The following is a 14590-nucleotide window of genomic DNA, read 5'->3' as shown; positions in this document are numbered from 1 at the left end:
AGATGGTGCCATTGCACTCCAGCCTGGACAACAGAGTGAGACTCTGCCTCAAAAAAAAAAAAAAAAAGTTCTGTTGAATTTTCTCTTTCCAGTCTCCTAACTTCCCTCCTCAATGTATCTAACTTTTGAATCAAATGGAAAGATCCCATCAATAAAAATGAGCAACTCTTTCCAAGAAAAATTATGCCTGCAATGATGTCTTTGAGGCTTTGCAATGCATCAGGATACAGCAGAAGAATCAGTGGGGTTGGGGGAGGGTGTTGGAGTCATTCAAACCTCAGATTTTCTACATTGAGAATAACATGGTAATAATACCATCTGCAATGCTTGTTGTAGTGTTAAATGAGATGGGATCCACACATACATTCTTAGTGAATCACAAGGGATTCAAATAGAAACTTCTGTCATTTCTCTCCTATTATTGACATGTTTTCTAAGCATTTTGTCTTGTACATTTGAGAAATGAAGTATCAATAAGCAAAAGAAGTGTATGGTAAGACTTTCTTAGCAGCTGGTGAAAGAAGCATTCCCGTGTGTGTGTGTGTGTGTGTGTGTGTGTGTGTGTGTGTGTGTGTGTGGTGTGTATGATGCAGGATAGAATTCACTGTTGGAGACACGGGTCATCCAAGCCAGCCTCAAACTCCTATTCATCAGGGAGTCCGACAGTATCTGGGAAACCTCACCAAGGAAAGAAAACTAATAAGCTCTAGAATAAGCTCCTTATATATCCGGTTCCCTAACTTTAAATCAATTGAAAACTCTTGGGGCTTAAGTAACTTACAAATGCCTTTTTAATATCAAGACCGATATTATATTTTTCTCACTTTCTGTATTTTAATCATGCATGCTTTCTTAGGTGCTGCATTTTTTAAGCTGTTATTAAAAATACATAGGTTCCTACCACATTAAAGGGGGAGCAGAGGCTTGTGTGTTGTATTATTAATTAGGTTCTGAAAATGAAATTCTGGTCAGTCTTTGCAGAAGGTACAAATGCACCCCTAAGCAAAGGATTTTCCAGGTGAAGGGAGACTGTGTGGTGCAAGACTGGTTACTCTGACTTATCATGCACTTACTCTTGAGGTCTAAGTTCCTTGCTCCAGCAGTGATTTGTGTTGTGATTTTCGTGTCAATCTTCACAGTGTGGAGATTGCTGGTGTCCCTTGATATCATCACGTTGTGCCATTGATTGTCATTGAGAGGTTTATTTGAGCTTCCTTTGATGAGGTTAGCACCATTTCCCAAATCAAACACGTAATGTAAGTACCTGGGAAAAGAATGAAAGGGGAAGCTGCCATCACTTTTTAAATTATGATGAAAGTTAAAGTTGATATTACAAATGGAGATTTTTTTTTTCCAATGGTTTCATCCTTACTAGAGGTCATGACAATGAGTTACGTAGAAGCTCAGCTAACAAGAAGAAACACTTTGATTGTTCAGTGTCTTCACTAAAGGAAATGGTAAAAATGATTTTTAAAATAATGGTCTACATTTAAATTTACGAATTTGGAAGGCGGTATCTTTCGCCATGCTTTCCCTATTTCCACAATTCCCTCCATCCTTTTCTAACCACTTGAAATGGACACTGTTCTCGTTCTTGCACCTGCTTTTCTCCTTTATCTCGAGTCCCTGTTTGAGTATAGGAAATGTGTACTCAACCTTCAACACTCAGATCAAATACCCACTTCCTGCTATACAGGTTTTTCTAATTTCCCTGAAGACTCCTGAGCCTTTGCATGTGATCATTTCAAGAAACACGTCACAGCGTTTTTCTTTTCTATTTATGTGTTCATCTACAAACCCTAGGATTGTGTGTTGGTGTGTGTGGGTATGACTCACAGTGGTAGCCATCTGAGACGTGCACAAGGGTTGCAGAGGGATGTATATGTATATCAGTGCATGGCATGTGATGTGGCCTATTGTAAATGTGCAATAATATTTGCAGAATGAATGAATAAATGCTCAAATCAATTAAAATACATTAAGTTTTCCTCACAGTTTTAAGAAAAGTTTACACAAATCTTCCTTTCTAAATTCTCTAAGGAACTCTGACATAGAAAGAAGTTTGTTTTAAAAGGATTCTTTGAAATTTAAATAATCTGAGTACTTGAATTAGCTATTTAATTTGGCATAGACCATCCTCCAAACTTGTAGCAATGCTTTTGTGGAATTACATTGTGCGTAGTCAGGAAATGCCCACTTGAAGTGTAAGATTCATGACATGCCTTCTATACATTACAGCCCGATGTAATTTGTATCTCATGTGTGAAAATGTATGTGCAAAAAACTGTCCTGAATCCATATTAATTTAAGATCCCTAAGAGATGATTTAAACAAATACATCCCTATTTGTCCTCTGCCTGCCCCTGCCCCCCACCTTAGGAGCTAATATATTCTTCTTACTGTATATTTTTTGGAAACTGATGTCTGTTTTTCCAAAGTTTTACTTATTTGTTATTGAACGGGCATGTACTCACCCTTTAACTAATTCAACCACAATAAAGTCATTTCCATCCCCACTGTTGTACAGAATTAGTCCATCTAGGGATGTTGTCTTGAACTGGAAAAAAAGATGCATAGAAGTGTAGGCTTGCAAGGTAGCTAAGGCAACATAGCTCGATTTGGTCTTGAAGGTGACAGGGTCTGCTATGATGTTCCTGAAGCCAAATCTGGCATTGAGCTCACAGTAATCTATATCGCCATTTTTACACAGGTCAATGTATGCCATTCCATTAAACGTCAGGCTCTGCAGGTGTCCAATGAAATTGGAGGGGACAGAAGAAAGATATCGTCGTTCTGTGATGATGCCAGTCTCTATGTTATGGAACTCCAGCCTCGTGTGATCACCCGCCATTTGACCTAAAAAAGAGAAGAACATATGATTATTTTCTGTATCTGAAAGGCACTTTCAACTTTAGGCTTTCATAATAATATCACATTTTAAAATACAAGAAGCCAGATACCTCATTGGTACTCAGTTGCATATGGTAAGACATCTAAATGATGCTAAAAGGTAAACTTGGATTATCTAATAAAACATTCTTAGGCCAGGTTTTAATCCTTGTCCAAATTTTAGTCTTAACAAAAATCATCCTCATTAAGAAATGTATCTTTTAAAAGGCGAGAGGAAATAGTAAAAGAAAGAGAAAGAGGGAAAATGGTAAGAAGGGTGGGTGGACAGAGAGATGGATTAGGAGCAGTGATTATTCTCAGTCATACCACTGGTAAGTATACATCTCAGCTTCATGGTTAGGTGATATTATTCTTTATAAATGTTCTTCCAGGAAAAAAATGTGACTATATATTTTCCTATGCCCAACAGAAATAGTGGAGAGTTGCAGCCTTTTCTTCCAATAATGAAACATGAACGTGTGTTAGAAGTTAAATATATACTATTTAATTTCCCTCTTCTCTGTTCAATAATGGCCACAGTTTTTGTTCACACTAGTCTTCTAAACACATTAGAAATCCTGCTGATTTCTGTACCTATGCCATTTTTTTTTTGTCCTTAAGTTTTATATAACTAAATTTAGCACCATACACTAAATCAAAGCTTCCCAATTTTGGTAATACCAGTAAAATTAGCCTAGCATGCATCATATCATCAGGCAAAAATCTTCTTTAAACATCCTAGGGTGAAGCTTGGATGCAAATTTATTTAGGAATTGACTATTCCGCTCAGTCCTCATTTCTCTCTGTCCCTCCCTATTTCTCTGTCAAACCGTTGAAAGCAAACTTAGTCCCATCCTTATTTCCAGAGTAAACATTTCACCTGTTTGCAAGGTTGAAGGTAAGATAAATAAGCAAAGATGTGAACTTGTTTTCTAAATATTAAAGCGCAACATAAATATAAGTTACTTGTACCTGTACTAGTGGTTCACACCCAGCATCTTGCTCTTGTCTAAATAAACTGTCAGTCACTCTCTTCTGCAACTAAAAATACACATTTATTTTTTAATCAAGTTCTTCCAGTGCTAGCTTACCTACGCAATTTGCCAGAAGTGGGAAGTGTATCACGTTACCTACTATTCCATCATCCATAATATGAATGAAAATATTAGTTAGAGCTAATCCCAGAATCAGCTCCTGATAAAATGCTTCGGACCTTTTCCCCAGTGAAGATTGAACAACCATCTATGTGTGCCCCCTTCAGCCAGTTTGACAAATTTCCATTTCTTTAGTCAAGACAGTAAAATATTAGGTAGTATTTTAAGGAAGTATCTGTAAGTAAAATTTAGAAGGCATGCTTTTTGTTGTGCAAGAAAAACCATTTACATATCTGGTTAATTGACTTTGATGATTATAAACGTATTTGCGCACAAAAATCCCCCAAAATGTACTTGATGCGATTTCATTTTCAAACACTCTTTATTAGTCCTTGATCCTGGAGACAACATTCTAGCCATCCTTGGCATGTTCTCTTTTTAGCCATTGATTTGTTCTGATTCCCTTTCTGCAAATATTTTTAAAACAAAAATGTCACCATAAATAATTGCCTTGTCTCTCCCAACCCTCAGCACCAGAATCCCCGACTGTCTATCTGATGCAAAAGTGCTATTCCATCCTCGTCACTTCTGGTTTCTGCCGTGACATCATTACTATCTTCTCCCTCAGTTCTTCCTGTTCAATGACCCCAATATTGTTCCATGGGGATCTACCTCTTTGGTAACAAATAAAATTAATCTTTAATTATTTCCAAATATGAAGCTCTAAACACACGAGCAACATTGCATTTAGGAAGCTAAATACAATGAAGAATATGAGAAGCTTATAAAACATGTGGGCTTTCATATCCCTTGTGTTGATTTTTATCCTTATGATACATTAAAATATGAGCCTTAACTCAGTGAAACCTACTCTGGCCCTGAAACTGCCATGTATCTTCTTAAAAGTTCTATTGATAAAACAACCAAAATTTAAAAAAAAAACAATTCACAAACAAAATTTCTAACACTTGAAGTTAAATATTACCCCCAGTTGTCAAGTTCTTACCCCCTCTAAAAAAGGAAAGACCAGTTTATTCACAGGACTAAGGAGTTCAGAAACAAAAATAACACAGCATTCATTTTCCTTTCTCAAAGGAATCAAGTACCCACAGAGCATAAATAATAAAAAGGCCGTAAAACAGCATTGAAGTAACTATGGCCCAGTTATAAGAAAAGACATTATAATCTGTGTTTTAGAGCACTTTCTTTATTAATAAGTATATGTAATATTATATATATACATATATATGTATAACTCTAAACATATATATCACACATACAGTAATGGCAGATATGTTTGTTCACTGGGAAGAATTGGCATCCAAAAGCCATTATTTACTAAGAAAATATTAACTGATTGCTGCTTTCTTTAAAAAATTATTTTTTCTTCAGGACTTTTTACTCCAATGTTTAATCCTCATCAGTAATAGAGGCACATCTGCTACTGTAGGCATTTGTTGATTAAATAGGGAAAAAAAATAAGACTTTGAAGCAGAAAGATTTTTAATGTTCTAATCATTTAGCACTACCAAGGAAAATTTGGAATTAGCAAAATGCTTTGATCAAAATATCTAAGGTATAGCAGATTGGCAATAATCTCCGATAAGATAACAACCAAAACATGTTTCCTAGATGCTGAGTTTGTATAGAAATCTCAATATTTCCAAGTCAAATATTTTTACTAAAATAAATAGCAAGGTTAATATGTGATCTGCGTTAGGTTACATTTCTCATGTCGAGCAAAATAACCCTCCCTTACATCCACTTGTTAATTCACTTAAAATTACTGATTGTGTGGTATATGTGTCAAGTGCTAGGCTTGGTATTGGAGAAATAGTGTTGAGAGGAGCAGAAAGGGCCGATTTTCTCCAAACTCATGGTCTACTGGGGAAAGGCAGACAAAAGAGGTAAGGATGTACTTAAATATATAATAACAAAACTCAAAGAAATGCTACGAATTTGATGAATGGGGTACTGTGTTGGTAAATATGAAATGAAAGAAGAAGGCTGATTTGATATTTAAGCTAGATTTGAAGAATTAAAAAGAGAAAGCCGTGATAAGAATTGGAGAAAGGGAATCAAGGGTGGATTCCAGGAAGAGGGGAGAAAGGAAGAAAGGCTTTTGGATGAGAAACAGCTAGAAGGCATGGCTGCAGAGCTGGGAGCAAGTAGGTTAGTGGTTCACATGGGAGGGAAAGGAGTGACAGGGTCCAGATTTCTCACAGTGCTTCTGATACTCAGAGCTAAGGAGGATTTGAAGCAGCGGCTAACCATGACTCAACACTCAACGTACGTGTGTGTGGGTGCTTTCGTGGGGGGGGGGGCACGTATTCGCTTTGTGGGTACAAGAGATTAGAAAGCGAACTAGGGCAGTTATAGCAGAAATGGAAATAATCAACAAAAGATAAATATGTGGATACAATTTCCAGGATTTACTAATGATGTACAGAATGAAAGAAAGGAGGGAAATAATGTTGTCTGGCTTTTAGGTTTGAGTAACTGGATGTATGGTGAATGTTGTTCAATAAAGGGCATACACACACAGATATAACAAACACAATTCTAGATTTTTTAGACAGACTAGATGAGGAGTTGAAACCCAGTGACTTCCCAGTCAGGGATTCCACATAATGTGTACAACCCCTTGTCATCTATAACCGAGGATATCTCCTTCCTTGGGCTTCTCTGCTGGCAACTGCTATCCTCATGACCCTAGGTGAGATACAAACAATCCCAGGAACAGCCTGAGTATGTACTGCCCTGTGTTCAACAGATACCTGACTTAATAGAATTACTATAACTTAAAGACAGGGGAAAATGTAGGACTTTGCATGAAGAGTCTCTAGTACTTTCGTTTTAAAAATTATCATTCTGTGATTTTTGACTTGCTATAAAATTTAATATTACTCTCCCATTGTGTCTGTGATTTGTGGGTGGCTTCAAGTGGCCACTAGGATATTTGAAAAAAATCTCAATCTAAAGCTTCCATTGCCACATTTGGAAACCTTTTATGTACTATGTAAACCAAGTTTGAGTTATTCTTATGAATTGTTGGCTTTCATGAGAACTTTGACAAAATGGAAAGAGGGAGAGAAGGAAGGAAGGAGGAGAGAAGGAAGGATGGAGGGAGTGAAGGAAGGAGGGGGAAGAAGGAAGGAGGGGGAAGAAGGAAGGAAGGAAGGAAGGAAGGAAGGAAAGGGAGGGAGGGAGGGAGGAAGGAAGAGAGGGAGGAAGGGAGGGAGGGAGGGAGGGAGGGATGAGTGAAAGAGGAAGGAAAGGAGGTGGGAAGGAGGGAAGGAGGGAAGGAAGGAAGAAAGGAAGGAAGGAGAAAAATTATAAAAAAGAAAGAAGGGAGAGAGAAGGAAGGGCCTTTGCTTACAGCAGAATGCTAAGCATTTACTGTAAATGTGGAAGGAGTGCTGGAGTTTGAAAATAATCATTTTTTATAATGCTCATAGTAAAGACTGAATCAAGCAAAACTCTCCAACAGATGCTAAATCTAGGGCAAAATTGTGAGAGAGATACAGGATATTTGCACTGTCTTAATGTTTCCCCAAAGATGGTTTATTAGTTAAAAGGGAGAAAACATAGTAATCATGCAATGGAGAAACTGTACAACATGTTGAGCAAATGGTCAAATTAAATCACCAAAGACATGGGCAGCATGTACCCTCAACGGGATACTTACTGTACAGAGTCCACAACATCAACAATGCAGTATTTCATCCAAGAATGGAAAATATAAATTCAATCATGAGGAAATGTCAGATTAGCACAAAATGAGTGACTTTATCTTAATACAAAGCAGGAGGAGAGTATATACTTCAACAATGTTAACGTAATGAAAGACAAAGGAAGTTTATGGAAATGCTCTAGATTAAAGGAAGCTAAAGAAACATGACCACTGGGGGGAAAAAATAGCTGGCCCTCGCCTGAACACTGTGATGGGGGGGAAACATGCTTACAGCATATAGATTATATCAAATCAGCTGATAAAGCTGGAATGTGGATGACAGAATAGAAAAATGTATCAAAGCAAAGTTTACTGAAGTCAGTAGCTTTCACATCTTAGGTAAGAGGATATTCCCATTTTTTATAAATACATGCTGAAGTATTTAGGGTTAAAGGGACATTGTGTATGTAACTTACCCTCAACTGGCTAAGAGAAATAAGAAAGAAAGAGAGAGACAGTGAGAGAGTACAAATGTCAAAACATATTGGCTTGAATGTTCACAATGGTAAAGGTATAACAGTGTTCTCTGTAATATTTTTGGAACTTTTTGTATATTTGAAATTATTTTGAAATAACTTTCTAAAATAAATTTCTTAAAAAAATGTTTTGCACCATTCTTTTGTTTTCATCCCCGATACATCCACTGTAGTACAGGACTTACTACTTTACATCCTGGACCATCTAAAACACTGTCACAGAATGAATTTTGCTCAAAAATATTTTCTCAGTTTATTCTTCAGTTTAAATGCAGCAACTTCCAATTTCCTGAAAGTCTATGAAATATGAACTCCTCCATCCAGATCACCAACTAATCGGCCTCAAAAGGCCATTCTAGCCATGCCCACTGCCATAAGCTTACATGAAGCAATATAAATCTTCTTAGTTCCCTGAACATTACTCTAGCCCCATCAGCACCATTCTTTCTTGTGTGGATTTCTCTCCTGCATTATCCTTTCATTTTAAAGCCTAGATCAAATAGTATCAATTGCTTTAAACAATACTTGAAGCCAAATTCCTCAACTTTTCTTCTAAACTCCGAGACCATAAAGTACTCATGTCAACTATCGAGTAGTTCATCTATTACCCTATGCAACATAGTACCCTCAGTAATGATCTGTGTTTTATACGTATCTATGTATTCTCCTTATAATATCATACATTGTCAGAGAAAATACTTACTACAGAGCCACACACTTACCAGGATATTGATAAATATTAAACAATGGACTGTAACTTGAACACCAACCAAGCAAAAAACACAAAACAAAAAACAAACCTAGGTTCTCTCTTCAGATCTTGTAACACATTCAAATGAAACATAATTCACTGATCCTCTTCGAGTACCAGTTACCTTATCTACAAAATGGGAATATGTGTGCCCTATCTACTTCACAGGACTCTGTAATATTCAAGAGGCACTAAGAGATTTAAAAATGCTGTGCTGTGGTTCTGGCAAGACCTTGCCATTGGCAGCTGCCTCTTCCCAAACTCTTACATGTGACCTTAGACCCTAACTGTTCATTCCCATGCCTTTTGATAAAACCTAGTTGTCCAAACTATGAATGCTAATCTAAAAGTCAATCCATCCCTCTTCAAAAAACTGTCCTAGACCAAAGCTGACTGATCTTCAGCTGATACTCTTCTTCCCTGTACATTTTTTTGCCTTCCTTCCCTAAGTTAAAGAATGAATCTTTCAAAAGTTTAAAATCCTATACGTAATATTGCTCCATTGATACAGTTGACTGTTCTCTGGGCATAGAGACCTCCTTAAAATTGAGTGAACAGACACATATCCATTGCACAAGGACCATTTTGTGCTTTTTACCAGAATAATTAACATGGCTATCTTCTATGAAAAAAGAAAAAGAAGCTAAGATCCCAGTTAGCCATGTGCTTGGAGTTGTTTTCAAAGTAAATAAAGGCAGAAGGGTTCCTCTTCTATATGGCTTTCCTATGTTTCTAGGGTGGCCCTTCATACTGCTCACCTCAGGAATCTAAAAACGGGGGTTAAACTTGACATCTTTCATATTAGATTTAACCAACTGAGCTAAATGGCCAAAATGATCTATTATAGCTTTAAATGAAAAAAGCGTTTCATCTGACAGAATGCCAATATATCTATCAACTTAGCTAGAAATTAAAAAGTAGAACTTGCAGTTGTTCATTGCCAAAGTATATACAAAACAAAGAAACGAAACAGAAACTGGCATCTAAACAATGACTTCAATATTTGATGAGGCACTAAGATATTTATCAGGCCATAAGAATTAAATGTATTATAATTTCTTCTTGCACTATTAAGGGGCAAAGAATATGACAGAAATAGTGTCATTTCAGAGAGAAAACATCTAAAATCTGCTTATTTAATGAAATTGTTACTAGAATAGTTGGAGTAAAAATGGATTGTGTATACAAGCTTCAAGTTGCGTACAGCCTTGGTTTGCAAAACCACCTAAAAGAAATGAGAGTCAAAAGCGTTAGCATAGCAAAAGACGATGGGGATGGGGCGTTTACCTGTCATGGCCTGTTGGTCATCCACTGTTAACTTTAAACTTTTTCCACGCCGAACTACACGCACTGTGTGCCATTCGTTATCATTGAGGTTATAGCCAGCAAAAAGAGTCTCGGGACCTTTGCCTGTAGAATATGCCAAACAGTCATTATGGACACTCAGAATCAGTCAAGCAAATGAACCTCACAGAGAGTGAGAGAAAGAGACAAAGAAAGGGGGAAGGTGAGGGAGAGGGAGGAGAGAGAGAAGAGAGGGAGAAAGAGAGAGAGGAGGGAGAGAAAGGAGAGAGAGAAGAGAGGTGGGCTGGACCAATTTTCAAGCCCATTAGAGTCATAGCAAGCAAGGAAAATGACAAGTTTACAAACATTCAGGTGTGACAATTTAAAAATCTTTAACCCTATGCATTGATCTATAACAAGTGAATTAACCTGCTGTCATAAATAGGCACAGTCAATATAGCACTGGGAACCCAACCAAATTTACACACACATTTAAAAAAATAAATACTCTGATTTTTAATTACCCCTTTTCTGTTAACAAAGTATCTAGCCATCATGTAACCTCTGAGCTCCAGAAGACATCTGACTGTAGCTCATTAGCTAGTCATTTTCAGTGAGTAGATAAGTCTCCCAGTGGATTCTGGGAGAAGGTACTACATTGTGTGATGGCTGCCATATATCAGGTACCTCCAGTGCCCAACAAGTTCTTAGGTTCTTCAGCCACCTAAATTTATGGAAGTTGAGTCGAAAAAACATGTCTAAATAAACCTTACAACTAATTGACCTTTATGCTGCAAATCTCTCTGTGTGTGGTGGAGGTACTTATGGTAGGTGTAGGTATAAGTATTGACTCATAGTAAGTGGGCTGAAAAAAAAGAAAGAAAAAAAAATAGGTACAGCCAACTGTTGAGCATGACCTAAAAGTAGTGGTGTTAACCAACAGTGGAGGGCAAGGGCTTACCAGTGGGCAATGGGCAAGAATTATAACTGGGAAAGGAACTGCTAGTGAATCTATATAAACCTATGCAAATGAAATTTAAATGAAGAGACATATTGTTTCAGAAAGGTGTTTGGTAGACATTATTCAAACGACTAAGCTAGACTCTATCCTTCACCTCAAAAAAAAAAAAAAAAAAGCAAAGGAAAATCCTTTTAATATAACTGGATATTTTTATTAAAACATAAGTATTTCTACTAATCTGACATTATGAATCATTGAGAAAAAAATAACATTAAAGATATATTGTTGGGTAATGAATGTTTCCCCTGGTATTTAAGTATGGAAATATGCTGGTACATTAAAATAATGAAGGGCATTATATCATTGAATTTCGTGGCTGTCAACAGATTGAGAATTAGCACTGGAGTTCACAATTTGTTTAACCACAGTTCTGCCAGCAAAAGCAATTAATGCCCAAGGATCACAGGAGGATGTATAAGAAAGTAAAGATACAGGCCAAGGAGAAGAAAAAAAGAAAGAGGAGAGAGAGAGGACACCAAGTAGAAGAAACCTCAGTTTTCCATCCACATGAGATCATTGTTGCTTTCAGAACCACAGCCTATCGACCAGCCTACTGATTTCTCTTCTGGTGCTACTAATAATTCAAGTCATGTATCCTTGGATGGTGTATCTCAGGCTTAGAAATGAGCCAGTGATATAAGCTAAATTTGACAGGATGAATTGCCTCAGTTATTTATATCTTTTTGTTTCTTTAGGGAAATTAAATTACAAATCCAGATACATGAATTTAAAACTGTTCTAGATACAACAGTTTTAAGAGATTGATGGTTACATCACTAGAGAAAGCCTGCTAGTCCAGCAACCGCAAAAATACTTAGAGATCAAATGTTGAAAGCAAGTTCCAGGATGAAAAAAAAAATACTCTTTCTAAATTCAATAGTGAAGAAAGAAGTGTTTAATAACTCTGCAGCATCTTCGCACCCTGCTGGCAGTAAGGGTCATCTTTCATTTTGATCCTTGAAAGGAGAACATATCATTTTAGAGCTATTTTTATAAGGTACTATTTTGTTAGAAATACGTGCTTTTGAAGCAGCTTTACTTCTATCTTTTTCATTTTTAAATGCATTTTGTCAAGGAAAAGAAGCATATATAAGGGTGATATCATCGTTATACTCCATCCTGGGCTTGATCTTGCAGTAAAGTCATAATGCATAATCTATGCAACAACTATTTCCATAACAACAGGCACAAAATCCAATTAAAAATAACCCTTTGGTTCGTAAAAATCTCTGTGGGCCAACTTCTAGCTCCTTTCATGCATTATTAAAATTGTGAAGAGATTGATTTTGGAAGATAAGGTTTTTAAAAAGGCACTTAATAGTCTCAGTTCAAAACAATGCTACCCATGCAACATGAGGTGTAATGGAAAATGCACTAGACTGGGAGTTAAGAATTGTAGTTGCTAGACCATGATTTGCTACTAAAAAAGAAGGTGGGGGTTGGTGAGTGCTTATTATGTAGCAGGCACTTTGTCTGTTGTCTTGTTTTACCTTTACATTATTAATTTGCAGATGTGAAACTGAATGCCTATTTAAAGCTAAAACTGTGTGTCCCCAGGTCACACAGCTAAAAAGTGGTAAAACCAAACTTTACCCTTGGCCTGACTTATTCAAAGCCTGCATGCTTTTGCCTACACGATTCAGCCTCTTAGTTATAAGACTTCTTGGCTAGCAACTTAACTTCTCACTTTCCCCATATCAGAACAAAGGAGGTAGAAAAGATGCTCCTCGTGGTGACTCCCATTTCACCCTACAGAATGATCACACTGTCAGCAAATCCTACACACCCTCTGTGTAAGTCAAGGTGGAGGTAAATCTCTAAGTAATACAATGTCTACCTAGACATGCTGAAATGACTGCTCCTAAATATATGAAACAGAAGAAGTGACATCAATGAGGACCTGTCTCCACCTATAATCACCCATTTGCTAACACACTGAACTTCCGGCGGTCTCGGCATTCCCATCCATAAAGTGAGGAGAGATTCCAGCTTATCTTTAAAGTTTTTTCAGAATTTCACTTTCGCACAGAATTTAACATACACAAACTTGTTAAAGAAAGATGGTTTCATTGTTGAAATTTTGAATTTGAGAGTCTATCCTCTTGCCATGAATTTAATGGCAAAATTATAGTCACTTTAAGGTGTTAATGACCTTTCAGTATTTCCTTTCCTTTGGTGGATATCAAACCATGCATCAATTGTGCCAGTATCTTTCCCCCTGCGTTAATGGGAGTCTTACAGACTGAATGTGTGCGTCCCTCAAAATTCACTATGTTGAATTTCTAACCCCCAGTGTGATAGTATGAGAAGATGGGGCCTTTGAGAAATAACTAGGCTTAGATAAGGGTGGGACCCCATGATGGGATTAGGGATCTCACAAGAAACGGAAGAAATAGCAGAGCTTCCCCTCTGCTATGTGAGGATACAAAGAGAAGGCGGCTGCCTTCCAGCTGGGAAGCCACATCTGCTGACACTTTATCTTTGCTTCCAAGCCTTCAAGAAACTGAGGGGAAAAAAAAAATCTGTTGTTTAAGCCAGCCAGTCTATTGTACTCTGTTGCCGCAGCCCAAGTGCACTAACATAGTGAGCAATATTTTAAACAGTTTAAGAAAGTCCACAGCCTTACTTCTATTTAAAGTCATCATTCCTTATGTTTTGTGGGGAGTTTTGATTTATTTGTAATTTTACACTTGATTTTTACTGTAACGTATTATTTAAGCTTTAAAGGTATTAATTTTTCATTTTGTAGTTAAAGAAGCAGATTTAGAAGGGTTGAGTGAATTATTAAGTCTCAAAGGCAGAGAGAAGTAGAGAGAATACTGAGATTTTGAGATTTTCTATTTTCATTAAAAGGTCTTTTCCACAGATAATCATCTGCAAGTAGTGTAAGAGGTACAATGATGCTGAATGCCCACAGCTAAGATTTCATCCGACCAGGTCAGGATTCAGCTCTGCAGGCTAATGTTATATTAAAGAATTTTGGAACTAGGAGGAACATGAGAAGTGTAGAAATTCAATCATCATCTACAAATAAGAAATGTGAAGTGCAAAGACATTAGGATGATGTCCCCATCGTCACAACTGTTTAAGGAGTCTAGGTCTCTAGGCTCTCAGTCTAAAAAAATTTTTTTTCTTCCTTTTTTTTAAGACAGAGTCTTGCTCTGTTGCTCAGGCTGGAGTATAGTGGCATGATATCCACTCACTGCAACCTCTGCCTCCCGGGTTCAAGTGATTCTCCTGCCTCAGCCTCCAGAGTAGCTGGGATTACGAGCACCCACTACTACACACAGCTAATTTTTTTATTTTAATAGAGACGGAGTTTCACCATATTGGCCCGGCTGG

At 37.1% G+C, this 14590-nt stretch overlaps 1 protein-coding gene across 31 annotated transcripts in view; it reads right to left on the bottom strand.

The window, feature by feature from the left end:
- The window catches only part of NRXN1 (neurexin 1), a 1131792-nt gene that overhangs the window by 591025 nt on the left and 526177 nt on the right, over positions 1–14590 (bottom strand). For all 31 annotated transcript variants that reach the window (XM_032292205.1, XM_032292206.1, XM_032292219.1 and 28 more), the window contains 3 exons: positions 10231–10353; positions 2475–2856; positions 1074–1264 (listed from right to left, as the gene is read on the bottom strand). In XM_032292205.1, coding sequence (XP_032148096.1) covers positions 1074–1264; positions 2475–2856; positions 10231–10353 — 696 coding nt within the window. The remainder of the gene's footprint in view (positions 1–1073; positions 1265–2474; positions 2857–10230; positions 10354–14590) is intronic.

This window comes from Sapajus apella, unplaced genomic scaffold, assembly GCF_009761245.1.
Source record: "Sapajus apella isolate SASKATOON/1434 unplaced genomic scaffold, GSC_monkey_1.0 scaffold26, whole genome shotgun sequence".
NCBI lineage: Eukaryota > Metazoa > Chordata > Mammalia > Primates > Cebidae > Sapajus > Sapajus apella.
This window is presented reverse-complemented; position numbering and strand designations above follow the sequence as displayed.